This window comes from Monodon monoceros, unplaced genomic scaffold (genome assembly GCF_005190385.1).
Source record: "Monodon monoceros isolate NGI ecotype Baffin Bay Population unplaced genomic scaffold, NGI_Narwhal_1 Super_Scaffold_8, whole genome shotgun sequence".
Classification (NCBI taxonomy): domain Eukaryota; kingdom Metazoa; phylum Chordata; class Mammalia; order Artiodactyla; family Monodontidae; genus Monodon; species Monodon monoceros.
Window position 1 is genome coordinate 68,959,149 of NW_021703785.1, and position 27,912 is coordinate 68,987,060.

General features: G+C 42.6%; 1 protein-coding gene across 1 annotated transcript in view; it reads right to left on the reverse strand.

Annotated features, from left to right (window-relative positions):
- MTUS2 (microtubule associated scaffold protein 2) overlaps positions 1 to 27,912 on the reverse strand; it is a 507,586-nt gene that overhangs the window by 138,788 nt on the left and 340,886 nt on the right. Inside the window, exon 6 of the mRNA XM_029210225.1 lies at positions 24,557 to 24,718. Within this exon, the coding sequence (XP_029066058.1) occupies positions 24,557 to 24,718 (162 nt within the window). The remainder of the gene's footprint in view (positions 1 to 24,556; positions 24,719 to 27,912) is intronic.

The window sequence follows — 27,912 nt, forward strand, 5'->3', positions numbered from 1 at the left end:
ACACACACACACACACACACACACACACACACACACACACACACACATCCCTCTGCACCTGCTCACACACTCCAGCCACACTGCCAGCCTTGCTGGTGCTCAGACTTGTTGTACTTCCTCCCATTCTGGTCACGTTAGCTTGAGCTCCTTCTGCGTGGAATATGCTTCCCCAAGACCTTAGGCTTGGTTCACTCATCTGCTCATTCAGGTCTCTGCACAGATGGCAATCTTCGGGGAGACTGTGCCTGACACTCCACGTAAAACAGCCCTCCTGCCACCTGCCACTCTGCCCCTCACCTGCTTCATTCTTCTTCACAGCACTTGTCACCGCCCAAAACATCCACACATCTGTTTGTTTACTGTCCACCTTCCCCACTAGGACATAAACTTCAAGCAGAGGACACACCCTGCCCTGGACAGCGTGGCCATTCAGTCTATGCCCCACTGTCCGCCCATCTCCTACCGGGCTCTTTTCAAGGCAGGCCATGTCCAGGCATTTGGGGGTTACAGAAGGCTGGACCGGCGGGGTCCTGAAAGCCCAGCCCTGACTCCACTCCACTGAAGCCACGCCCACTCTGCAGAGTATCCCACTTATGGATCATCTCACTCTTCTATTGCCTCCCTCTGCTCAGATTTTAGGTTTCAACGAACACAGAAAGTCAGCCAGACTCCTAGGAACTCAGAAGGGAAGAGTTAAAGGACAAAGTGTGTGCTAAACACAACACTTTAAGGGGTAACTAAACGTAAGTATTTATTTAGAGTCTCAATAGTTTCCATCCAGCCTTCATGGAGTGCTATCTGGCAGCTTCCATCAAAAATTTAAACATTGATAGACTTGACCCAGCAATTCTGCTTCTACAGATCTCTCTTTGGAATACTTCTACAAGTGTGAAAAGATGTACATTTAAAGACATTTCATACATTATTCACAACAATAGAGATGTATAAATAACCAAAAATGCACACAGGGGAATGATTAAATAAACTACTGTATAACCATATGATGTAGCACTATGCCACCATTAAAAAGAATGAGGTTGTTCTGTATTATACTGGCATGGAAAGATGTCCATGAGAAATAAATTAAAAAGCTAGCTGTTGAACAGTATGCACGGTATTATCCCATTTTTATGACGCAAAAATGTTACCTGTATTATAGTTGTAAATATATAAAAATAACTGAAAGGCCATTTACTAGTTTTTTTTTTCATTTACTAGTTTTTAAATGTTTTTAATAATGGTTACTTCTGAGAAGCAGGATCAAGGGAATTTTACTTTTTATTTTAATATGCTTCTGCATTATCTCCACTTTTAATCATGAGCACACACATTACTTTTATAATAAAAAATAAAAGGCATGAAACCAAAACCAAAATGAAAATAATCTATCAGCTCTCTGAAAGGATAAGGAAGGAAACCAGCCTAGTGCAACCAATTCTACAAGAATAACTTTGATCGGAAGTTTCACGACCCTTCCCCCTGGGAACAGAGTGCTGCCTGGAGAATCCCATGTGGTTCTGGGGGCTCTTGATGGCACAGAAAATTAAGGCAATTAGTCAAGACTTACAGTTGTTCTTGCAGTTTTCTTGCAATCTGGACTCAGCTTAAATGTTTTTTGAGTATACCGTCAGCTTTCGTTTTACTCTGTAAGATCCCAGAGTACCTAGCAATGCCAGTTTTGGTCTCACGGTTTTCCTGCTGCCCCTCTGGCCACTCTCCCTTAGTCCTTTCCCTACGCCTAGTAAAGCTGCCCCAGGATTCTGCCTCGACCTTCTCCAGGCCACTCTTCTGGATGAGCCTGTCCATTCAGCGTGCTTATACCACTGAATTATACCCACTGATGACTATAGAAATCTGTTATTTCCAATCCAGATGGGCCCAGACACCTCTCCTGAGATCCAGACCCGTTTCAAGGTGTCAACTAGACATGACCACTTACCTACTGGATGACCAGATCATCACACCCTAAATGGAGCTAATTATCTTCCTCTCCAATCCACTCCTCTTCCAGTATCTGCTTTCCTGGCCACCTGTCCCCCTAGTCACTGAGACCAGAAGCTAGTGAGTCCTCGGCCTTATCCTCCCAAATCTAACCGGTTACTAAGTCTCTCTAATTCTGCCCCTTTATCCACCCTCACGGTTTCCCTTAGCTAAGTCCTCCTCATTTCTTGCTGGGACAACTAGGAAAGTCTCCTAAGTGATTTCTCAGTCTGTGTCTCACATTCATCTTTAGTCAATTCACCTTCCTTACAGCTGCCAGAATGACCTTTCAAATTACGTGATTTTACTTTTAAACGCTTTCCAGGGGCTTCCCTGGTGGCGCAGTGATTGAGAGTCTGCCTGCTAATGCAGAGGACACGGGTTCGAGCCCTGGTCTGGGAGGATCCCACATGCCGCGGAGCAACTGGGCCCGTGAGCCACAACTGCTGGGCCTGCGCATCTGGAGCCTGTGCTCCGCAACGGGAGGGGCCATGATAGTGGGAGGCCCGTGCACCGCGATGAAGGGTGGCCCCCACTCGCCGCAGCTGGAGAAGGCCCTCGCACAGAAGCAAAGACCCAACACAGCAAAAATAAATAAAATAAAATAAAAGCTTTCCAAAGCCTTCCCTGGTCTTCAGTAGGAAGCCCCAATTCTGTGTTGTGGAACAAGCAAGCTCCAGGCTCACACTTCCTCTGCTGCGAGTCCCCTGCTGTGACACCACGGTCCCCTACGATGCTCTGTGCTCCCACTGTGCTGTCTCGTAGTCTGGAGGGCTCAGTCTCTCCCTCAGCTGCTTGGCCCACCTCATCATCCTCAAAGTCAGCTCACCCCTCTCTTAAGCCCTTCTGTATGAGTTTCTGGTTTGCCACTGGAACAAAGTACCATGATCTCGGTGGTTGAAAACAACACACATTTATTCTCTTACAGCTCTGGGGTGGGGGGTTGTCAGAAGTATGAAACCAGTCTCACTGGGCTACTGTCAATGTGTCAGCAGGGCTGGTTCCTTCTGGAGGTTCTGGTGGAGAATCCGCTTCCTTGCCTTTTTCCGCTTCCAGCCTTCCTTGGCTGTGGTCCTTCCTCCACCTTCAAGGCACTTCACTCCGGGCTCTGCTTCCATCATTACATCTCCTTCTCCTCCAACTCCTCCCTCCTTCCTCTTATAAGGACCCTTGTGATTACACTGGGTCTATCTGGATCATTCAGCACGCTGTCCCCATCTCAAGAGCCTTAACTTAATCACATCAGCAAAGTCCCTGTGGCCATGCAACGTAACATTCATAGGTTCCAGTGACTAGTACATGGACGTATCTGGGGGCCATTATTCAGCCTATCACACCTTCTCTGTCTACCTGAATGAAAAAATGAAGAAACTCTTTTTGCTCACCAAAAAGGTACCCAGTACTTGGCCTATATTAGCACCCTGAATCCCTGTCACTTATTTACGAAGCTTTTCCTAATTTCATCAACTCCTCTTGAATAGCAGTCTTTCCTTAGAGCACATTCAGCTTTCCCTGTTTTCTTTCACCCAGCGTAGACTGCATGCCTCTAGTGGATGGATGTCTCTTGTCTGGCCTGACCAGCTTCTATTTACTGAACCCACTGCTGACCTTTGGGGAACCAACTCTTCCCTGCTCTTGGTCCATGTGGTTGGGTGGGGCTGACCTGCCTGGATCTGGAGGTGGGCATGTGACCTAGGCCTGGCCAACCAGAGCTCTGCATCACACCAGTGTGACAGAGCATCTTGGCTTAGGAATAAAAAGATCCAACCTGGGATAATGAGAACCCTACCTTGAGAATTTTGCTGGAATTACTAGAAAAGAATTCTTTTTCTGATAGATACCTAGGCTGGTGGGATGTAAATCCGAACTGCCTTTGACCAATAGAAAAGAATTCTTTTTCTGATAGATACCTAGGCTAGTGGGACGTAAATCTGAACTGCCTTTGACCATCTTTGACCAAAGGGGAGAGCCTTTGTGAACAAGAAGTTAACCAAGGGGAAAGCAGGGCCAAGAGATGGAAAACATTGATGACGACCTTGTTTAAGTACCGTGTACAGCCTCACCTTACATTAGCATCATCTCCTGAACTTTTCAGTTATATGAGCCAAAATCTCTCTGATCTTTTGCTTTCTTTTTTGCTAAGGCAGTTTGAATTGGGTTTCTGTAACTTGCAACCAAACAAGACCTGAATTACAGGATGCCAGCCAGTGGAAATAGCTCTTTAATGAATACATATACACACTCATCTCTCATGGGGCTGTATATTGGCCAAAACTACTCCTTGTGTACCTTACACAGGCTGAGATTCAGAGCTATATAAACAAATGTGTATATACAAGATCCAGAGCCGTATCATCGGAGCTTCTGGGGTGGAAGGAAGAAGGCGGCAGGTGGGGAAAGAAATGCCAGCCTCACTCTGGTCTCAGAGAAGGAGTCATAGAGTTTCATTTGAAACATGGTCACAGATGGTGGTCACCCATTTCCAGACGATCCCTACATATCCAAATGGCCCTAAAGCGTTTCACCATAAATAGAGCAGCAGAACACCGCCCTAAGGCCTAAGTTGGAAGGTGCTCCCTGGCAAACCGCACAGAGCTCCTTGGAAGAGGGAAGAATAGCGTGTGAGCTCAGCTTCTCACGCGGACAAGGTCCTCCACGGTGATCTGAGTGACTCTGACAAGTGTTTGTGTTTTATTCCAAGACCCACCTTGTGTTTTATTACAACCTGTTCATCACGATGCTTAACGCCAAGCCCACCTGTGTGGGAGCCATGAGAATGTGACTAAAGCTGCCCAATCAAGAGCGATGGATGAGCACGAGGTTGTCCTCTTAAAAAAATATGATGGGGTTCCCTGGTGGCGCAGTGGTTGGGAGTCCGCCTGCCGATGCAGGGGACACGGATTCGTACCCCAGTCCGGGAAGATCCCACCTGCCGCGGAGCGGCTGGGCCCATGAGCCATGGCCGCTGAGCCTGCGCGTCCGGAGCCTGTGCTCCGTAACGGGAGAGGCCACAACAGTGAGAGGCCCGCGTACCACAAAAAAAAAAAAAAAAAAAATGACAAATGTCAATGGCTAAGTCAGGATCCTCACTGAGCACATCAAAATGGAAAGAAAAATTCAATTTAACAGAAGAATGCTATATACTTTTTTTTATAAAACGCAATATGCACATCAAAAAAAAAATCAAAGGGAATTTGGAGAGGCTCTTAACCTCACCCACAATAGGCCACAAATCCCTGCAAATCAATCTTGGTAGCAGTAAGAAAAGATAAGAAAAAAAGGATAAATAAATATGCACAATAACTGACTTTATCCCCCAACCGTCTAACCTTCTCACTCCATCCACCTGTGAAAGCACAGGTAACGGGGCTAATTCTTCCCCCAGCCCTACAGACCCCACCCAGACAACATGAAAAGCCATGTTAGGAAGATGAAGGGGAACAAGAAGAAAAATGAAAGGTCAGCGTGGCAACAATGAGTGCTATGAGCATCAGGAAGGGAACTGGAGGAGGTGATTAGGAAAAAATGAAGGATGTCATCAGGAAGTAGGGATTCTGATGTCACCTATGAGACAAACAGAATGAGGGAAGATTTATAGGGGTTGAATAGGATGAAGAAAGGAAATGTTATCTAGATACGAATACATCAAATAAAAGAGGAACCTGGATGAGGTATAAATGAGAGACAGAGTGCGTAAGAGAGGATTCAGGAGGGCTTGCAGGGATAAAAGAAGGAAACAGGTTTTAGCTGCTTTTAAAAAAAAATCAACAGGAATATCTGATGTTAGTGGAGAATGGAGTTAATGAGGGAGCAATCTGAATACACTCGAGAAAATGCTGGATTTAACCTGTTTAAGGTTCATTCCATGTCAACTCCATTTATTGCATGCACGAGGGCAGACCTTGTAGCTGGAAATTTAAAGTAAAATAAAGGAGGTCTCTGTCCTCAAATAGAGACCTACAAAAAAATCAGACTCACAACAGAGACCTAATTACTTCCTGGGATAAAAGCAGGGATGATTTAATTCTGAAGATTGTTATGAAAAGGTAAGGATAAAAGAATGAAGAAGTGAGTTTGGGGGGAAAATATTATATCTGTTTAAAAGCTTTGTAATCCCCCAAGTATATTCTTATTCATTCATTATTAAGCACCAAGTAGGCACCAAGCACTGTCCCAGTGAAAGAGAAGGTGAGAGCTGTCACGGAAGTCACATTTCAAGGAGTGTGTTTATTATCACAAGCATTTATAAATGCCAGGCGGCACCCCGCAGTTGCTTCTACGTATATCACCTCACTTTAACCCTCTCTCATCTCTGTTGGTATTATTATTGGTATTATTACTTTGTAAATGAAGAAACTGAAGGTGTGGAGGTAGAGACATGTCCCCATTTACTAGGAGGAGGCTAAGCAAGATCTAAACTTGCGCCTCCCTGCCCTCATTTTAGCTCGCATTTCACTGCCCCACAAAGGCCTCGGTGAGTCCTGAACGTAATGAGCCCTACTGCCTGCCTGCAGTACGAAACACAATGAATCCAGGTGAGTCTGACTCCATAGGAAGGTTTAAAGGGAAGCAGGAGGGTGTATGGGGGAGAATGCTCGGAGCAAGGGAACATAGATGCTGAAGGTCTTCTGTTTGGGGGTTGTGACCAGGAGACCAGGGAATGCTCAAGCTATTTGTTCTCTAAAGCTGGAGGTCAATGAATCCCAGCATTCTTTCCATCCCTGGCCCCAACGTTCCTCTCTTTCACTCAGTCTGCACTGTGTGCAACGACTTACTCCTTTGGTAAATAACCTCCCTCTCCCACTTCCATCCTTAAACTTCCAGAGAAAAGCTTCTCAAATGGTCCCCATCCTGCTCATCCAACTTATCTTCAAGTCAGGAGATTTCTTTCAAACTATCCAACACAGCAGAACCTGAAGGCCCCATGCTCACGTGAAACTCCTTTCCCCCTGAGGTTCCAAACTTCTGGCTCATGTGTTGTAACACTGCTCCCTGCTGTCACCTCCATTATAGTCACCGTCCCTCACTTACCCTTAGGCGTGGTCTTCCTCTTACCCCAGGTCCTGCCATCATCCGGGTAAACTTCGATGACCCCTGAATAACTCATCTGACATCCCAGCCTTTCAGTACTTAGACATTTGCTACTCTTGCCAGGCACCTTTAATCAGGACACCTGGTTATCACCCTGGACCGTGTCATCACCTAGAACTTCACCTCTGAAAATCACACACCGCACCTTCTGAGCACAACCTTGTATCCTCCAGCTGTGTTATTGCCACTCCATCAGTTCATGAATCTAGACAACAAATCCCTTTACCCCAAACTGCCAGGCTCCTCCTGTCTTTGCCTCCTTTCTTATCCAACCTGAAGTTGCCCCCAGTGTCCTTCACCTCTACTATCCTCTTGTCTACATTCTTGCTCTAATATCACAGAGGTAGCAGAACCACTTGGTCACAACTGTCTGCAGAATCCAACCCTCCCTTAACCCAGCTGTCACCCTCCCCTAGTCCAGCTGAGCACACGACAACACAGATGGAGGCGCCAAGTTTACAGTCGATAGCCGTAACTGCGGCCACAACCCAGTCCAGCAATTCTCCTATTGTTTTCTTTTCATCTTTTGCATTCTTTTTTTAACCTATTTTTTAAAAATCATAGTTCTACATCTGTACCTTTCTAAAAGATTATTCCACATGGCAAAACAAAAAAGAGCAGTATCTTGTCCCACCCTCCATATGCCCAATTCATAATCATCACTTCCAACTTTTTAAGCTGTTTTTCCTAGTATTTATCTCCATACATGTAAGTAACATGTCTATACTACTAGTTTTTGTAATAAGTTTATTTATTTATTTTTGGCTGCACTGAGTCTTCATTGCTGCGTGCGGGCTTTCTCTAGTTGTGGCAAGCGGGGGCTACTCTTCGTTGCAGTGTGTGGGCTTCTCGTTGCGGTGGCTTCTCTTGTTATGGAGCACAGGCTCTAGGCATGTGGGCTTCAGTAGTTGCGGCATGCGGGCTCAGTAGTTGTGGCTCACGGGCTCTAGAGCTCAGGCTTAGTAGTTGTGGCGCACGGGCCCAGTTGCTCCACAGCATGTGGGATCTTTCCGCGCCAGGGATCAAACCCGTGTTTCCTGCACTGGCAGGTGGATTATTAACCACTGCGCCACCAGGGAAGCCCCAGATACTGCTAGTTCTTGATACTTACATTTTAGACATTTTAATAGCTCTCTACTACAGAAAATGACAAATTTGCTCTCTATAGGCTCTCCATAGGCACTACCTCCCTCTTCAATACAGGTGTACGATAATTTTTGTTTAAGTCAAAATTTATTGTTCATTTTGTTACAATCACATAAATATTATTCACAACTGAGCAATCTCCTTACTTGTATGACTTTTTGTTCTCCTTGGATTTAATAGTTGCCTTGGTTGTTGTTTGTTTAGATTGTTTATATCTATGCATTTTGCTAATTCTCCCCAGAACTCTTTATCAGTCACAACTCTCCTCTCACAATTATGTAAAAGGTTTCATTTTTGTTTCCCCGGAGGCTTCAATTCTCCATTTTCTTCTGGACTCATAACTTCTTGCACTGTTGCACAGCTGTCATCCCAGAATCTCCCTTCGTCATCATTCCGCGTAATACCTTTGTCTCTTTCCCATACTGGATCCCTTTTTTCTGGACCTCTCATGTATTCCTTTTTCTTGGTCTGCTTCCTTATTTCGGTAGAGTACTTTTTTTTTTTTTGAGTTTCCAGAGAAATGTACATGAGGAATAAATTATTTGACAACTTCCATGGCTGAAAATTTCTTCTTACAGTTGACTGTTTGGCTTCACACAGAATTCCGATGTGGCAATCATTTCCCCCAGAACTGTGAAGGCATTTCTCTTTCAGCTTCCAGGTTTAATACTGAAAACTCCGATGCCACTCTAAATTTTAACCTTTTGTATGTGATCTGTTTACTCTCTTGGTACCTCTTTTTCTCCCCAGTGTTGTGAAATTTCGCGATGTGCCTTGTGTGGGTCTTTTTTCATTCATTATGCTGGGCATTTGGCAGGCTCTTCTAGTCCTACAGTTCTGGGAAATTTTCTTGAAAGGTTGCTTTGATAATTTCCTCCCCTCTGATTTCTCTGTTTTGTTTTTACAGAACTCCTATTATTTGTGTGTGTATATTTATATATACAACCTATATATAAATATCTCTTTTTGGATCTCTCCTGGTGCACATGACACTCAGTACTCCCAACAATGAACTCTGTCACCTAACGAAACTCCCTCTCAGTCCTATTTTCGCTGTCCCGGTAGATGTGTCTTTTGCCTGAGCCAGTAGTGTTGATCGTATCCTTACCCCCTCCCTCATTCTTACTTCTTATATGCAATAAGATGCCAAATCCTGTGAAACATACATCTTGTATCTCTCTTAAATTTAGTCCACCTCTTTTTTACGTAGTCACTGCAACTCCTTAATTCAGATCACTGTCACTTCTCTTGCAGAACTGCACACCACCTCCTACCTTCTCTTCTCTCCAGTGAACTCTGCTCCAACTCATCCTCCAGACCTCAACCTAGAGGTCTCTGGATAGTGCTAATATGCTCTGTGGCTACAAGCTGATTGCACTATAGGTTGAAAGCCCTTCACCTGTCCGAGTTTCCCATTAGACAATGCATCACATGAAAATCGCCCACTCAGTAAATATTTGTAAATAAATAGAGCTGGTTATCATTCCTAACTAATCATATTCTTCCTTTGTGGAAAATGAAGTCAACCTTGAGATTAGGTAAATTCCTGATATTTTGAAACCTCCTGTTATTTTCTTTCTCTTTTTCATTTCTTCTGCAGTACCTCTCTCTCCCTACCTAATAAACAGGCACATCCTAAGTGAGTAATGAGAAATCACCTTACACACTCTTAGAAGAAAAATAAGTAAAGCTCTGCATATGATGGATCTGTGGGTGGAAAATAATCCAGTTCTGGGGAATCAAGACACTGCGTGATCTATTAGGCACTGAGAAAATGTGAATAAGTAAGTCGTGGTGCAAAAAGTACTTTGTATTTTTGAAATTATCCAAATAGACACTGGGGCTTTATTCATTGTGGCAGTTTTAGTTAAGGTAAGCCCAAATGAAAGAAATGGTCTGGGATTATTTGCCTCATTCCATCCAATAATTTACTTTCACATTAATTCAAGAACACAATAAAATTGTGCTTTTCACAGCTAATGTTTTCCCCATATAAATATGGTCTACTTAGTATTAAGTAAGTGCCCACACGTTAGTTCCCTGTAGTTTTATTCCAAAGGCTGCATCATCCCTTTCTTATTTTCTGAACTATTCATTCCTTGAAAAATCCAAAGCATTCCCTTATTCATTTGTTCATCATGTATTTATTGGGTGGGTCCACCGTACTTGATGGGGTGTTAGCTGTTGGAGAGTCCAAGGTGAAAGACAAAATCCTTACGTCCAGAAATTCACTAACTAGTGGGACATGTACGTAAGTAGTGACAAGACGATGCATCAGGTGCCAGCCCAGTGGTCTGGCTAAAGATTTCTCAGGGAGCTCAGAGGAAGAGTCAGGTAGGGCTTCACCGAAGAATGTGATGTTTGAGCTGAGGTGTGAACTATGAAGGACAATCACCAAGAAGGACAGGACACAACAGGCGTGGGACCGTGTGCAAAGGTACAGCACGTTCAGGGGCAGCAGGGTGGGGTATGAGACGTGAGGGTTTGCTCGAGTCCCACCTTCCTGGCCTCTACCCCTCTACGATCTCCAGCTGTACCAGGCAAATATTAAAAATGCTTAGCATAATGCCAGGCACCTACAAACATGGTACTTATTAACAATATTAACTTAATTATTATAAATATTTGTTTAGAACCTATGGATTACAAGTGCAGTACTAGTGTATTAAATCATTCCTGAATCAGGGTGACAAAAATTACACATTCTTCTTTCTCCAATAAGGAATCAAAGGTTAGAGAAGTCAAGTAACTGAATTAAAGTCACCCAGCTGTTGCTGGGTCTAACTTCAAAGCTCACTCCCTGTTTCCTCTGCCATCCGAAGTCTGTGTCGTAGAAACTCTCAATTAACAGTGGCTTACTAATAAAGTTATTCCACTCATTGGAACAAAAATCATGTGGAGACAGAAATATGTCCAAGGTATCTTTGTTTTTTTAAACCTAAAAAGATGTAGCCAATGAATAAGAAAAGGGTCCTGTAACCTTGCTGTTATATTTTCCCAGGTCATGGGCACGGAAGCACTGCAGGCTGGCAGCCCAAGCCGGTGGGTTCTCTGCTGGGTGATGTTGGTCACAGCAGCTGTGTGAAGAGGCCCGTCACTGTCAGGGCTACAGAAAGGGCACCGGCACCAGGTGCAAGTACGGGCTTTGCCGATGGATGCCGGGGCTTACTTACACCCAACCCGTAAATCTCGTTTTGTTATCCTGGGAAAACTACTTGATCTCTCTAATCCCCAGTTTCCTAATCTATAAAATAGTCTTAAGAATAGTACCTACACATCATAAGGTTTTTAAGTGAGGATGAAATGAAATGGTGGGTACGACTAAGCATACAATAAGTACTCAATAAATGCTGGCTATTATTATTATTATAGTTGCTCATCAATGAACCATCACATCTGTTTGTCCTGTTTAATATTTATCCCATTGTCCCAGCTCAAGACACACAGCGTGGTACTGTCACATCACTTAAAGCTGCATATACTTAATGAGTGAGGCATTCGGCTTTCATTCATTCCCCATCTACCTGCCATGTGGACTGTTCAACAATCAGAGCTACTGCTAGGCTGGGGGACTCTGTATTTCAGGGTCCTGCGTCTGGTGGTCGTGTGCAGGCTTCTCATTTTCAGCATGGGCTTTAGACTCCTAGCAGTGAGGCTGCTTTGGGGCCCAAAGCAGTTCTCAACACAAATATGCTGATTGATGGATTAAAGACGGACAATATGAAGACTCTGCAATGTCCAAGAAACGTGTTATTCTTTGCCACTTATCTTAGAAAACGGATGGCTGGCATTTGTCTCTTTCTTATCATATTTGCATTTATTCTAGCTCCCCCCATCCCTGCCCGAAGACAGTACTTAGTATTTGGTATTTCATCAGTGTAAGGTAGCTAGTAAAACATATAAATCTGGAACGAATTGGAAAGTTTTAAACACTGACATGTAATTAAAAGTTCCATGATCATCAGGCTAAGAGATGGGGCTACATCATGGTAGCACTTTGCATAACAATGCATTTATAGTACAGGAGGCAGAGTTCTGAAGCATATAAATGTCAGAAATCACAATGGAAAACCGGCTCTCCAGGACCATTTGCGTTAATTACTTCTGGACCAGCTCCCATAGCTCTTTGAGGCTGACAAGCAGAGTGGGCAAAATACCAGGCGTGTAACCTTTGAGATGCAGTACGTGCATATACTCTTAAGTGAGAGCTAGGATTTTGTGCCTTACCTTAGAGGGGCCACCACACAATAAAAGGTTTCACACCAGCCTGCAGGGGGCCTAATAGCAAGGAGGGTCGCGGCATTTTATAAATTCTCTTTGGCAACTTCGACTGACCCGTTAGGTCTCTGCCTACGCGCTTTTTGCGCACTACAGTAGTTCTGTGCGATACGCCTCTACTGTGCACTCAAGCATAACTGTAATTAAATAATTACCTGTGTAAGTACAAGTTTTATGTTCCTCTCTCCTGTTACACCATGGGCTCTGTAGCAACAGAGACTGTTTCTGTCTCATTCATCATGATTTCCCCAAGCATCCAGCACGGAGCTCAACTCAAAGAAGGTGCCCTGTAACATCCGTGGGATGCCCGTCACTCCCCGGGGTGACTGAGCTGGACCCTGGGGTCACAGCGTGTGACTCACAGCACCTCCTGGCCGCTGCGAGGAACCTCCCCACTGCTGGCCAGAAAGAACAGCAAACAGGCCTTCCAGGACACCCACGAATGCCACCCTCTGAACGATGAAATGGACAGTCACTCCATCATCCCGCCATATTTTCCTGTCTCTATGACCTCATGCAAAGGAATGGGTCTCAAATGTATCGATTTTTCTCCCACAAAAGTTCTTTCTAACACTTCTACTCTCCTCTATCCCCAACCCATTGCAGGTTCCCCTTTGGCTTCACAATGACAAATGAGCTAAAGTTGGGCTAGCCACGGGGACCCAACCTCAGGGAGAACACAGCCAACACCAAGTGATAACACCATCTGCACTGAAAAGCCCAGCACAGCCTAACTGCTCTGAACTTGCCTCCTTCAGGTCCCACTCCCGGGTCAACGCGGGCTTCCACATTGTGAGGTGCCATGATTCCCTCACTGTCAGAAAAATGATAGGCTCTTAGAGCTGTTTATGTTAAAAGAGCATATGCTATGGCAAGGAGAACCTCTCAAACCACCCAGACCCAAGATTCCAGTGGCAAAGTGATCCCTTTACCTGTCCTGTCCTTTCCTAGAGCAGAATATTTTATTTCAGCAAGCTCTTACTCAATCTCTTCATTGACGATGTGCCCAGAGAGGGGAGATGATGCTTGGCCAAACTGAAGAGAGGCAGGGGAGAACGTGCTAGAGCAGCTGTTTCCGGAAGCCTGCCCCTTAAAGTGCTCGGTAAACACATTCTGGTGGTGTTGACAAGCTACTTGACTTTTTAAATTATAGTATGCCCAGAAATACCTAAACTTGTGGAATTTAATGCAGAAGTAATAATCCCCTGTTCAAGAAGTAAAATTAAGTTTTATGATACAAGTGGAGTTTCTGTAGCCCATAAAATAACAGCCTCGTTATTTCCAGAGAATATTTTCCTTAGGGCGAGAGGAACCCAAACAATAAGACATCAGCTGTTCCTCTTCTATATAACCACGGGAGGTCCTTCTACAGCTCAGCATGATTAAAGGAATTTTATTTTCTGTTATACATCATGTCAACATGACAGTGTCAGAAGGCATATTGACCTAGAAGTAGTCTATCACCAGATCAATACTTCAACTGAAAATATTTTCCCTTTTGCTACAACAACTGAAAACCAGTTGGAAAAGTCAATTGGTAAAGCCTGATTACTTGTGTAAAACTATACGGATCAAAACCCTGGTGAAATTTTGTATTTGACATACGAACAACAGAACAACTTTTCATGACAATTCTGAGAAAAAGAGTCACCAAACGATCAAGGTTATGTTTCTAGAATTCTTCCCTTTACACAGCCACAGAGAGGATGTTCAGTACTTTTTAAAAAATCATTAGCACTAAATCCACGGCACTTTCCTTTGTCGTCACACTGATGTCAAGAAGGCAATGGGGCTTCCCTGGTGGCGCAGTGGTTGAGAGTCCGCCTGCCGATGCAGGGGACGCGGGTTCGTGCCCCGGTCTGGGAAGATCCCACATGCCGCGGAGCGGCTGGGCCCGTGAGCCATGGCCGCTGAGCCTGTGCGTCCGGAGCCTGTGCTCCGCAACGGGAGAGGCCACAACAGTGAGAGGCCCGCGTACCACAAAAAAAGAAGGCAATGAAAAAAAAATAATAATAAATAAATAAATAAAGGGAATTCCCTGGCAGTCCAGTAGTTAGGACTCCGCGCTTCCACTGCAGGGGGCATGGGTTCAATCCCTGGTCGGTCGGGGAACTAAAATCCCACAAGCCGAGGGGTGTGGCCAAATAAATAAATAAATAAGAAGGCAAAGATCATTATTAACTTACAGGAAGATGATACTATAGGAGTGGATCGTGCTTAGCACAGTGCATTAGCTCTCAACCTGTGTCTGGAAACCTGGGGAAAGAGGGGCATGGACAGAATACAGAATTATTATAGGGGTTCTGGGCGCTGTATGTGCAGTAACTAGCATTGTCCCAGAAAGAAGATTCAACCTCTAAGCTGTATTTTTCAGTGATAGTTATTTCAATAAAATGTCACTAACTGGCCTCCATTTGTGTAAGAATCTGTAAGCAGCACAGCACAAAGGTTAGGTATATGCCTTTTAAAGTCAGACAGATTAGGTTGATCCACGTCCTGCTGCACAGAAGCTGTATGACCCTGGGTGGGAGGGGCTTTACTTAATTTCTCTAAACCCCAGTTTCCTCTAGAGCTAAATTAGGTAGAATATAGAAATCCCCAAGCATACTGCATGGTACACAGAGAATGCTCAGTAAACATATCTTTGAAAAGAAGAAAAGAAAAAAGGAAAAGACCCGAACAAAATAGCTTTGATATTTATATTCCTGATATCTAAAACATTTAAGCATCCTTCCAATTATCCAACATAGAATATTACACTTAAGACAAATTAATATTGACTTATTTGCCATCATAAACTGAACTAAGACAACTCTTACTTTAGAGGGACAGCTGAAAACACATGCCAATCATTTCCTTCTAAGGGTCCTCTAAACTCTCGATTATAGAGTTAAATTTCATAAAGGATGTACTCCTAGATTGCACTTTAGCTCCAGAAAAATCTCTCTCCAAACAACTCATTTAATATTGTTTCCTTGATTTAGTTGATTTATGGCTATAAGAAATAGCTACAAAATATGTCTGCGTTATTTGTAAAGCCGTATTTCAATGTGACTCCATATTTCTGCCTTTAGGATCCATCATAAAAACACGCTGCATTGCTCAAGCCCTGCCCATTCCCAGGAAGGGCTTGTTTTCCTGGCTGGCCTTTGGCCAGCTCCTGGGAGCTGAGCTTCTGGCATGTTCTGACTGAGGAAAGCGTTCTGCCTACCTGAGGTCTTGGGTCACATGGTACCAGTTTGCCTAGACAGTCCAGCAGGTGCTATATGCCAATGTAACTGACCCATAATAAAAGCCCTGACAGCCAGACTCAGGTGATGTGCTGTTGCATATCATTGCTGAAGGAATTAAGCACACCTGTATGACTCCACTGGGAGGGGACCCTTGGGACCTGGTGTCTGGTTTTCTCTGAACTTTGCCCCGTGAGCTTTCTTCCTTTGACTTTTTACTCTGGATTCTTCCACTTTCACAAACTGTAATGATGAATATAACAACTTCTGAGTCCTGTGAGTACTTCTAGGGAAATCATCAAGCCTGAGGGTAGTCTGGACAACCCCAGCAAAATATGTTTTTGCAAAATAAGCTTATTGCAATTCCTTGTTTTGTGGTAATGAAACACTGAAAACAATCTAAATGCTGAACAAGGGATAAAGAGTCCTACAAATTGGGGTAAATCAATATGAAGTTATTACAACAGGACTAAAAGTTAAATTTTCACATGTTTATCATGACATTGGAAAATGCTTAGGATATAATGTTAAGTGAAAAAGCAAGATACAGAAGTATCTATAAAGCATCAGCTCAATTATGGGAAAAAAAATCCATACCTGTTTAGAAAAAAGTGAAAGGAAATATGCCAACATATATTATTAGTAGCTATTCATGGACTGAGATTATGAGATATTTTATTGTTTCATTTTTTTCTATATTCTTCATGCATTTTTCTGGGAGCAAATTATTATCCCATTTTTTACTGAGTTGTTTTTATGTATTTCATTGTAAAAACTGAAACATTTGGAAAAATTCTAACTACAGAAGGAATACAAAACTTAAAAATGAAAGTTCTTTTTCCTAATCACAACTTTTCTCCAATTGGACACCACACTGATAATAGCTATTAACTATTTAAATGATACTTTCCACCTTTTTTCTATAAATATACAAAAGGGTATACGTTAAAAAAAGATTTATTTTCATTTCGGGTTTTGAAAAAATGGGATCATGTTCTGCAGCTTTTCTTGCTTTAACAATGTATTATGGACAGTTTCTGAATAATTCATACCGACCTAGCTCAATCTTTTCAATACCTAAATAAGCGTCTATTGAATGGATACATATTTAACCTATTTAAATACGTCCATTCTGATGGATAGATTGTTTCTAATTGTTTAGTATTATAATCAGTGTTGCAAAGAATGTTCCTATACATACATCATTGCTGCTTGAGCAAGTATTTTTGTAAAAGAGAGTCCCAGATGTAGAAATACTGGGTTACACGTTAAAGACAGTTACATTTTCATAGATATTAACAAACTGCCCTCCAAAAGACTGTCCCAGTTTACAGTCCCACTAATGCTACAAGAGTGTTTTCTTGCCATGTTCTTACCAACACCGGCTGTAATAAACCTTTTTACTTTTTCTAATCCAATATGAAAAAGATGGTATCTTATGAAAAACACTGAACGTATTTAGTCATTAGTGAATTCGAACATCTCTTCATACGTTTATGGCCACTGACCTCTTTGTACTTCTATTGTATAAGTCACCCATTCATATATTTTACCTACTTTTCAAATGAAGTTGTACTTTTTCTATTGATTTTCATAATAACACTTTGTTGAAGCATTTTCATTCAGTTTATCATCCTTCTTACCTCTAGGATGTCCTTTATTGCAGACAATTTAAAATTTGTATGTAGTTAAAACTATCATTTTTTAAAGGTTTCCAGGTTTCACATCATGTTTAGAAAGGCCTTCCCTATTCCAAAATTTTAAAATATTATCCAATTATTTTCCTATCAGAAAAGATATGTTTAAACTATACAATTAAAATTATTGTCCATTATGTTGTTCAATATAATTTTTTTTAATTCACAGAGTTAAAATTTTACACATTTGTGCTAAAAAATAAGTTTCTCTCTTCTGATAAAGTGGCACACTCTTTTTTTTTTTTTTCCCTGATTGTGTTTCTTCTTTTGCCCTTGCAGTCAGGAAGCTCTGAGCCCAGTTTTATCAGGCTCTTCCCTTTTTTATTATTTGGATTTTTATCCTTGTATCTCTATTATTCTGTGCCCTTTACTACATGCTGCCTTGTATCTTTTCTGAAATCAGAAAGTGAAAACATAACACATAAATTAGAAAATGATTAAACAAATAATAAATAGAAAGTGATTAAATAATTTTAAAAGCCTATTATATTTAATTTAAACTTTTTCAGGTCATTTGTTTCTTAATCCATCTTACTATGAATTCCTGGTCTGCTAGAATTAACTGGCAGCCAGCTGATGAGATTATAGATCTCTTGCTCTCACTCTAATTATCAGTGTACAAATCTGTTTACCTTATTTTGAGCCCCTCAAGGTTAAGGGCTGTTCTAATTATTCTTGAATCCAAGTCACCTGAAATCACCAAGGGAAACAAGCAAAGCATCACAGTTTAGAAATGTTTCCAACAGCATGCCCTTAAAACAAGGGTTGGTGTTACCTAAGTAATTAAAGTAACCCAAACACCTCACAGTCCCAAGAAATACAATTATTGGAATTTAACTGTAATTTGCATGCTTGCCTTCTGCTTTTTAATTAGCCTGATGAGAGAACAAGGTGATGTGAAAGCTGATTTGGTAGTAGGAACTAGATTTTATTTAAATGAAAAATTCATAGCAGTGGAACAAATGCAAACCTAAAATTCGGTAATAAAATTTATCTTTTAACCACAATTTTATACTTGTTAAATTAGGTGTTGGAGTGGGATGAAAGTTAGAAGAGAACATCCTGAAATCTCTCAAGGGAGCTTTCTGCTTCATTTTCCCAATCCGTGCCTTCCCCTGATGACTGCATGTCACAGGGGTCACAGCCATAGTCTACACAGCGGCTGGTCTGGGGTCCTCCGTCTAGTAAAGGGTGGTGCTTAATCCTCGTTCTAAAACACGCTTGGGACACCCTTGGCAGTCCAATGCCTTCCAATGCAGGGGGTGCAGGTTCAATCCCCGGTCGGAGGGCTAAGATCCCACATGTCTCACGGCCAAAAAACCAAAACATAGAAAACAGAAGCAATATTGTAACAAATTCAATAAAGGCTTTAAAAATGGTCCACATCCAAAAAATAAATCTTAAAAAAAAAAAACCCTAGCACCTCCTCCTTATGTCAATGATGGGAAAATATCTAAGAAGTTTTATGTCTTTGGAAAAGTCGAACACAGAGCCTTAGGGTGTCATTAAAATAGGCTTCCGAGCAAACCTCGAGTAAGGCTCGGGAGCTCTGTCCACTGCCTGTCTCACCCAGTCCTCCAGAGTCTGGGGCTGCCCCCTCTGCCCCCCACTCCCACCCCTGCAGACCCTGGAGAAGGAGGCTGCAAGTAACAGAGCAAGGCTGGCAGAGCTCACAGTTACAGAGAGGAAAAACTGGGGGAGAGAGAGAAGGAAAAGAGAGACGTGACTGGGGGCAGCTGCCAACTGTTTCTACCGGGCGAGGCCTGTGGAATTTGCCATCAGAGCCTAAGAAGCTGACCTCGGGGCAGTTGCATAAGGGATGTGAAACAGGTGGGAGTCTCCGAGCATCTGCTGGAGCCTGTTCTAGGACACGGGGAAAGGCAGGACTCTCACTTGTCCTCAGGAACTGGTCTATTGCTTCATTATGTAACAACCTGCCCAAGTCACAAGTACTTTCTGAGCACTCGGCATGGAAACTGGTAACATCATGGTGACCCTTTCTCTGCTGGGAACATCCCTTACCCCCCATGAAGGTGCAATCCCTCCTCACACAGTATCATTCCTTCCCCTCTCTTCCCTCTGGTTAAACACCTATTTTTCATGGCATCACCAACCGAATTCTAACCAAGACATCCCAAGGAGAGCCTGGTCTGAGACAAGGAATCCTGTGTACCATTTCTGTTTACCACCATCCCCAGTTCACACATGTGAAATCTAATGGTAATGGGGGACCACAGATGGAATTCTTATACTCCACAGCTGGATATTTATATTATTGTGGGAAAAGCACAGGACACATACACAACCTATGTGATTTCCTGATGCCACCACATGACTTGGGGCAAGTCATTTCACCTCTGAATCTTGATTTCCCATCTGCAAAATAATACTTTCCTTGTCCACCACTCTAGGTTTTTGTGAGGACCAAATCATATTTAGCACATTAAAGTGTTTTATAAAGTAATACAAAGTGGAAGAGAATTCTTGTTATCAAGATCACATGGCTTTCCAAAATCCTCTACAGAGCAGAAGTATTTGAAAAAATAATGAAATTTTTATGGTCTTAAACGCCGTTGCTGCCTTGCCCTCTATTCTTCACACCTGAAATACCTTATTTCCATTTAGCTCTACCTCCACTAAAACAGCTAAAACAGCCACTCTCTCTGCACAGTTTTCAATGGAACACTTTAAACATGTACTGAAGCAGAGAGACTAGTCTAGTTAACTATGTATTCTATCACCCAACTTCAACAACAAGCAATACCCATGTTTCATCTTCTGTAACATGTTGACTCCACGTGCCACCATCCTGGGTTATTCTGAAGCAAATCCCAGAAAGCGTATCACTTCATATTTGTGCGTTTCTAAAAGACGGCTTTTTAAGAAAACACACCCACAAGGAGGGATAAATGAGGAGTTCGGGATTAGCATACACACACTACTATATATAAAACAGACAACCAACAAGGACCTACTGTACAGCACAGGGAACTCTACTCAGTATTTTGTAATAACCTCTAAAGGAAAAGAATCTGAAAAAGAATAGAATATACGTATATGTACAAATGAATCACTTTGCTGTACACCTGAAATTAACACAACATTGTAAAGCAACTATACTTCGATTAAACAGAAACAAAAACATAACCACAAATACTACCATCATACTCAGAATAACAGTTTCTTAATGTCATCAAAGAGCCAATGTTGGTTCACATTTCCTCAGTTATCTTTAAAAAAAATTTTTTTTGGTGTGTTTGTTTGAATTGGGATACAAAACAAGATCCGTACTTTGCAACTGGATGATAAGTCTAAGTTTTTTATAATCTACAGGTTCCCCATCTATATCCTTTGTCCTCCTCCCAGAATGTTTGTTTAACTGCCTTTTTTTTTTTTTTGCAATTTTTGTTGTTGTTTCTACTGTTGAGTAAGTTGGATGGTTTGTTTTATAGAGTTTTTCAGTCTGGTTGGTTGATCTTATTCCCATGGTGTTATTTAATATGCTTCTTTGTCCTTTCTACTTCTAGCAAATTAGTAAATCTAAAGGCTAGGGCGGATTCATTTTTCCCCCAAGACTAATTCACATGTAACGTTGTGTATCAGTTTAGTTCGTAACGTCTGGTTTTCCCTTTCCATTGATGATCATTGCCTTTACCTACTGATTCACTAAAGCTTTGAAAAGGTGATATTCTATCATACCTTATTTATTAACTAGAATGCTTTTAAACACTAAAAGAGAACTTTCCCCTCACCAACTATTTGGTTATCATGAGATACAGACTGAATAGGAGAAGTGGCTAAAATATTTTATTCTTTTCTTTCTTTACCAAATTTCAAAAAAAGTTTCTTAGCATCAACCAAAGTGACTAGTTTTTATTTTATTTTGTATCATTATGACCTCATGGATACACATATATTTTGATTTGATGAATATTATTCTACTGCAATTATGAATCTTACTAATATTCAATCCCTTCCTTCCTTCCTTCCTCCCTCCCTCCCTCCCTCCTTCCTTCCTTCCTTCCTTCCTTCCTTCCTCTCCCTCCCTCCCTCCCTCTCCCCTCCCTCCCTCCCTCTCTCTGTCTCTCTCTCTTTCTTCCAGTAGGAGCTTATTCAGTCTGACTCTTGAGTTGACAGAATCCTAGTAGTCTTTGAATTCCTCTTGGCTGTCTGTTCTGGGGTCTACAGTTCCTGCCCTAGACCTGGAACCAGCCATTTCTTCAAAGACCCTTATCTCCTGTTAATGCAAAATGTATTGAGAGATCACAGTCTGGGCACTGGGGGTACTCTATGCTATTGGTCTAGTCACTGTTTATAACTTTTCAGTGGACAGAGCTGGCAATACTTTTTTTTTTTTGCGGTACGCGGGCCTCTCACTGTTGTGGCCTCTACCGTTGCGGAGTACAGGCTCCGGACGCGCAGGCCCAGCAGCCATGGCTCAGGGGCCCAGCCGCTCCGCGGCATGTGGGATCTTCCCGGACCGGGGCACGAACCCGTGTCCCCTGCATCGGCAGGCAGACTCCCAACCACTGTGCCACCAGGGAAGCCCGGCAATACTGTTTAATGATAAATTTCAGATAAGTTCATACTTTATCCCATAATGCCCATATCCTATTTTTCCCATAATACACACATTCAGAATAACAGCAGATTTGGAATCGCAACAGCCACGCTACCACCAATAATGTAATTACTAAAAACAGTTTAAGATTTTTTTTGCAACTCTTTTTGAACACAGAGTACATACTGTTAGGGCGGAACAACCAAATTACTCTTTTAAAGTCACTTGGAATAAGTCTTCTTATTCCATGGATGTATGACAATCCATTCAGCTGGTCCCCTATGGATGGACAGCTGAGTTGTTTCAGTATTTTGCCATTTCAAATAGCACTGCAATGAATCACTTTGTGCATTCTGCTTTTGCCAGTCTACCTTTGGGAAAGATTTCTGGAGGTGGGACTGCTAAGTCAAAGAAAAAATGCACATGTGATTTTATTATTAGATATTGCCCATTTCCTTTCATAGGAGTTGAGCTATTTTATATTCCAGCCAGTACACGTACGAGAATGCCTCTTTTCCTGCAGATTCACGACAGTGTATGTTTTCAAACACCTGGATGTTTGCCCATCTCACAGGTAAGATACTATAGTCTACTGCAGTTTTACTTTATGTTTTTCTTATTATGAGCGATGCTGATTATCTTTTCATATGGCTAGGAGCTACGCGCATTTCTTTTTCTAAGAACTGTCTGTTCAAATTCCTAGTCCATTTTTCTGTAACAGTGGTTTCACAAGTGTGACCTCTAGACCAGCAGGATCTGCAGCGTCACCTGGGAATCATTAGAAATGCAAATTCTCAGGCCCCACCTCAGGCCTACTAATGAGATGCTAGGATGAGGCCCAGTAATCAGTGTTTTAACAGCAACTTCAGGTGATTCTGATGCACTAAAATTTGACAAACACTGGTCTATAGGATTGATTCAACAACTGTATTTTAACTCAGTGCAGGCTTGTCTAGTTATTTTCTATTGAAACCAAGGCCAAACTGTTAAACTGGAACCAAGAGTCAAAGGCCGTGTGACATTCATTCATTGATTCGTTGATGTATCCAACCATTAACAAATAGATGCTAAGTAGCCACTGCGTGTCAGTCGCTGGGGACACTGCAGCAGCGGGGATACTGTGCTCAATAAAATGGACAAGTCACTGTCCCCAGGAGCTTTTCCTCCACTGAGGAAGAGCAAAACCAAACAAGTCAATTTAAGTCTTACCAAAGGGGATTACAAGGTGGTACTCCATTGAAGGGCAAGTGGTCAGGGAAATGCAAATTTAAAATAACACTTCCACCAAATGGACAAAAAATTTAAAAACTGCTATCTATTCTTAGCAGGGATATGGGTGGAAAGGTGAAGCTCTGCAACCTCTCTGAAAAGGAATCTAATCATATCTATTAATGCATCAAGCACAGCCCTCCCACTGCTGGGGATCAATCCTGTAGAAAGAACGCCACCAAGGACACGCACTGCAGCACTGTTTACAGCAGCAAACGCCAGTCACAAAGTGAATGTCCACCAGTGGGGGCATGGTTCAATAGATCATGGTATATCCACACCAGGCAGCCACTGAAAAATGAGCCATACACTGACTTGAGGGCAGCTCTATGACATGCTTCGAGTAAGGAAAGTAACATGTAGAAAAATGGGTACAATCCAATCTTACTTTTAGGAACTCACGCAAGCCCATCTGCGTGTATATGTATATGCACTGGTACATGAGTATAAGAGCACAGAAGAATAACCTGGAGCAATGAATAGCCACAGGGGTGAGCCATCTACTGTGGATTCAGGCTCAACATCCAAGCTTCCTTCCTCTTAGTGTGTCTTCCTACAGCGCGGAAGATGGAAAGCTAAGCCACATGCTTGGCGGGATGCTTGGACATCCCGCGGGCAAACGTGCACGCTTGCGATCTGGGAGGAGGAGGCGGGGCGGGGGCCGCACCGGGCTGCTGACCAGCACCTTCATTTGTCACACCTTTGCGTCAGCTGAATTCCCTGTGTCCCTCACTAGCTTCCTGGGTGTGGAGACGCAGGGCTCGGGGCATCGGCTTTGCTGGTCTGGATAGAGCAGGCACGGCGTGAGCTCGGGAGCAAGGCTTTCTGCGGTAGCCGCTGATCCCTGCATCCCAGCATGGGTGGTGCGGGCCTGGGACCAGCAGGGGGATGGAGCCCCTGAATCCCTGTAGAGGCAGCAGTTGCCCCCAGGGATCAGGGACCCACTCCCGGGGGCACAGTCTGCAGCTCACTCCTACTGGCCTTCCAGTGATTTCACCAGCGCCTGCTTCCCTGAACCAAATTTGCCTAAAACAGCTTGATCCTTTTTTCTTTGCAATGAAAACTGTGTGGTCTGATGGGTTACCAGTCACAGAGAGGAGTGAGAGGGAGTTGTGAGAACTTAAACATAGGAATATATGGAAGTGCCTTGAAAATTGTGGTAGTATTATTATTATTAATTTTAAATGCCATCTGAAACTCACCTGTCATCCCATCTAAACAACTGATTTACCCAAGGACTTTCAAAAGACTTTAATGCAGAAGAGGCTCTCCACTGCAGAGCTTCTCCACAGCGCAAGTCTTACCCGCCGGTGTGGTCGTGGATTTTGGCGCCGGAAGCAAACTCCTGCGAGGTGTTGTCACACTGGAGGATGCTGGAGGGGCCACCCGGGCAGCCCCTTTGGGTGTGTCTTTGGAAGGCAGAGCTGCCTTCAGAGCCGGCTGGTCTTCAGTCCCAAAGGTTGAACCTGTGGAAGCATACAAGTTCATGAAAAATGGATGGACCTCTTGCCGTGTGCCATTGCCGACCATCCTACCGCTGCCACCTGCTTTAGAACTTGACCCGACTCCTAGTGAGTGGGCTTGAAAACCATTTCTCTGGGACCAGATGTGGAAAACAGCTCCCTTTAGCCACAGCAGGGAAGTCTGTCATTCAAATCCCCATGCCAGGGGCTCCACAAAAGCCAAGAGCAGCCTCACTTCTCTGAAGATTTTACACATGTGCTCACGCACACACAATTTGCTTGTGTGGATGTGTAGCTACAGACGCATACGGTAAGCATTTATGTTGTGACTCACAGAGGATGAGCAACAGTGAGAAACAGTGCGAGTGACCCAGAGGAGACGAGAGTAAGAATGCACATGTGCACCACTGGTCCAGGAAGTGTATTCGGCGCTCCCTGAAACCCAGCTGATTTTACCTTGAGAAGAAGAGGCTTGGGATGAAGGTAGATGGGTGAGAATATGGAGACAGAGAATCCCTTTGAAACTCATGAAGCTTTTTGTCTGAAAAGCTGAGGCCTCATCAAACTAGGAGGACGTTGCATTAGAGTCCAGTCTACTGCAAAGGCAGGTATTTATTCATCATTTCAGTTTCCTATTCAACACAGAACAGGCTCTGCGTCTATAGGACAGCTTGTTTACAATGGACTGCTCTGAAGATAGGGCATCCTGGGATTTGTGTCAGATTTAAATGCCCGGAATGGCCGTGGCCTAATCTTTTCCTCTATATCTTTTCAAACCTATTATGGTTTATACATTTGTAATCTCTTAAAGACAATGACACCACCATCTATTCCTATTAAAGGGTAAATCTTCTAAATGTACCTTTGGGTACAGCTGCAAGGACTAATCTACTAAATTAAACAGAGAGCCTGAATACACTGAGATTACCGCTTGTTGGGGATAAAACTATCCAGTTAGGAACATGACCATCTACTGTGGAAAACGGGCAATGACAGCTGGAAGAAGTATACAGAATTTTAGTGAAAGATTAAATTGTTTTGTTTTCATCATTTTAAAAGGATAGTCATAACATTCTATTTAGATAGGGCCTGCATCAAAATGATAACATTATTAAGTGGCTTTAATGTTAAAATACTCAGGAGTTTTATTCAACCCCTTAGAGTAAGAGATGGCTGCTCTCCTCCCTCTGAAAGTCTGTTTAAAATGGGTAAGATTTGTTTGGTTTCTAAAGAAAAGTGTACTTAGGAAGGAAAACTAAAGAACGTGTGATTTCCTAACGGAGAACCTATGCCCTATAGTTCTTTGAAGGTCTCGTGCAAGGTTTTAAATAGTTTTAAACAGGGCTAGGAGAATGCATTTGATAAACACAAACAGAATAAAAATGATGAAACTCCGCTGAAAGGATGTACACTGTATCCTGAATTTCAGATTAAAAAGCAAGCACAGGACAGCCATATGCAGAAAAATGAAACGACCGCTATCTCACACAGTGCACAGAAATTAACTCAAAATGGGTTAGAGACTTGAATGTAAGACCTGAAACCATAAAACTCCTAGAAGAAAACATAGGCAGTACACTCTTTGACATTGGTCTTAGCAGTATCTTTCTAGATGTGTCTCTTCAGGCAAAGGAAGCAAAAGCAAACATAAACAAGCGGGATTATAGAAAACTAAAAAGCTTCTGTATAGCAAAGGAAACCATCGACAAAATCAGGGGACAACCTGCCAAATGGGAGGAGATGTTTGCAAATAATATATCTGATAATGGGTTAACATCCAAAATATATAAAGAACTCACACAACTTAACAAAAACCCAAACAACCACATTAAAGAAAGGGCAGAGGAGCTAAATTGACATTTTTCCAAATAAGACATACAGATGGCCAACAGGCACATGAAAAGATGTCCAACATCACTAAATTATTAGGGAAATGCAAATTAAAACCACGAGACATCACCTCACAACTGTCAGAATGGCTGTTATCAATAAGACAAGAGGTAACAAGTGTTGGGGAGGAAGTGGAGAAAAGGGGGCCGTCAGGCACCATTGGTGGGACCGGAAATCGAGGCAGCTACTATGGAAGACAGCATGGAGGTTCCTCAAAAAATTAATGATAGAACTACCATTTGATCCAGCAACTCCACTTCTGGGTATTTGTCCAAAGAAAACAAAAAAACTAATCCAAAAAGATACCTGCACCCCCATGTTCACTGTAGCACTATTCACAATAACCAAGATATGGAAACAACCTAAATGCCCATCAGCGGATGAATGGACAAAGAAGATGTGCTACATAAACACATACCTACACACACACCATGTAATACTACCCAGCCATAAAAAAGATAAAATCTTGCCATTTGAGACAACATGGATATACCTCAAGGGGATTATGCTAAGTGAAATAAGTCAGACGAAGAAAAATACTGTATGATTTCACTCATATGTGAAATTATAAAAAGCAAATACCCCCCAAGCCAAAATAAATGAAAAAACTAAACCAAACAAACACACAGGTACAGAGAACAGCGGTTCCCATAGGAGAGGGCTCCGGGTTGGGGGCTGGCGGCAGGAGGGCGAAATGGGTAAAAGGGATCAACCGTATGGTAATGGATGGAAATGAAAATTTTGGTGGTGAGCATGTTGTAGGGTATACAGAGGTAGAAATATAATGGTGCACACATGAAACCTATATGTTATAAATCAATGTTACCTCAACAGAAAAATAAAGTAAGCACGTGTTTGATTGAAACCTCATCAAGAAAAGGGACACCGGGCACCTGCAGAACAGTGAGTCTTAGCTTCTGAATCACAGCACAGGCTCACCAGTCCCATCCTAGGACTCAGAGAATCTCTGGGGGTTGTAGGACATTTTGAGGGGGGATGGCAATGGCTCGGCCACTAGAAATATTTCACATGGAATTATCTAATGTTCAGCCTCCTGCTGACATACTGCCAAAATAATCTATTCACTGAAATGTGTAGTGGAAGTTGAATTGAACATAAAATCTTCCACACAGAGCCTTTTATTTAACTATTAAAGTTTCTTAAGAAGGGGAATATTTTGTATCATTTGTGGAGTTCAAATGCCCTTTTATCAAATGCTCTTGTGCCTGGCATTATTCTCTTACATGAAATTTATAATTCAGTGAACATGTCAATTTGGAGATCCGGCTGCTCTCCAGGCTGGGAAG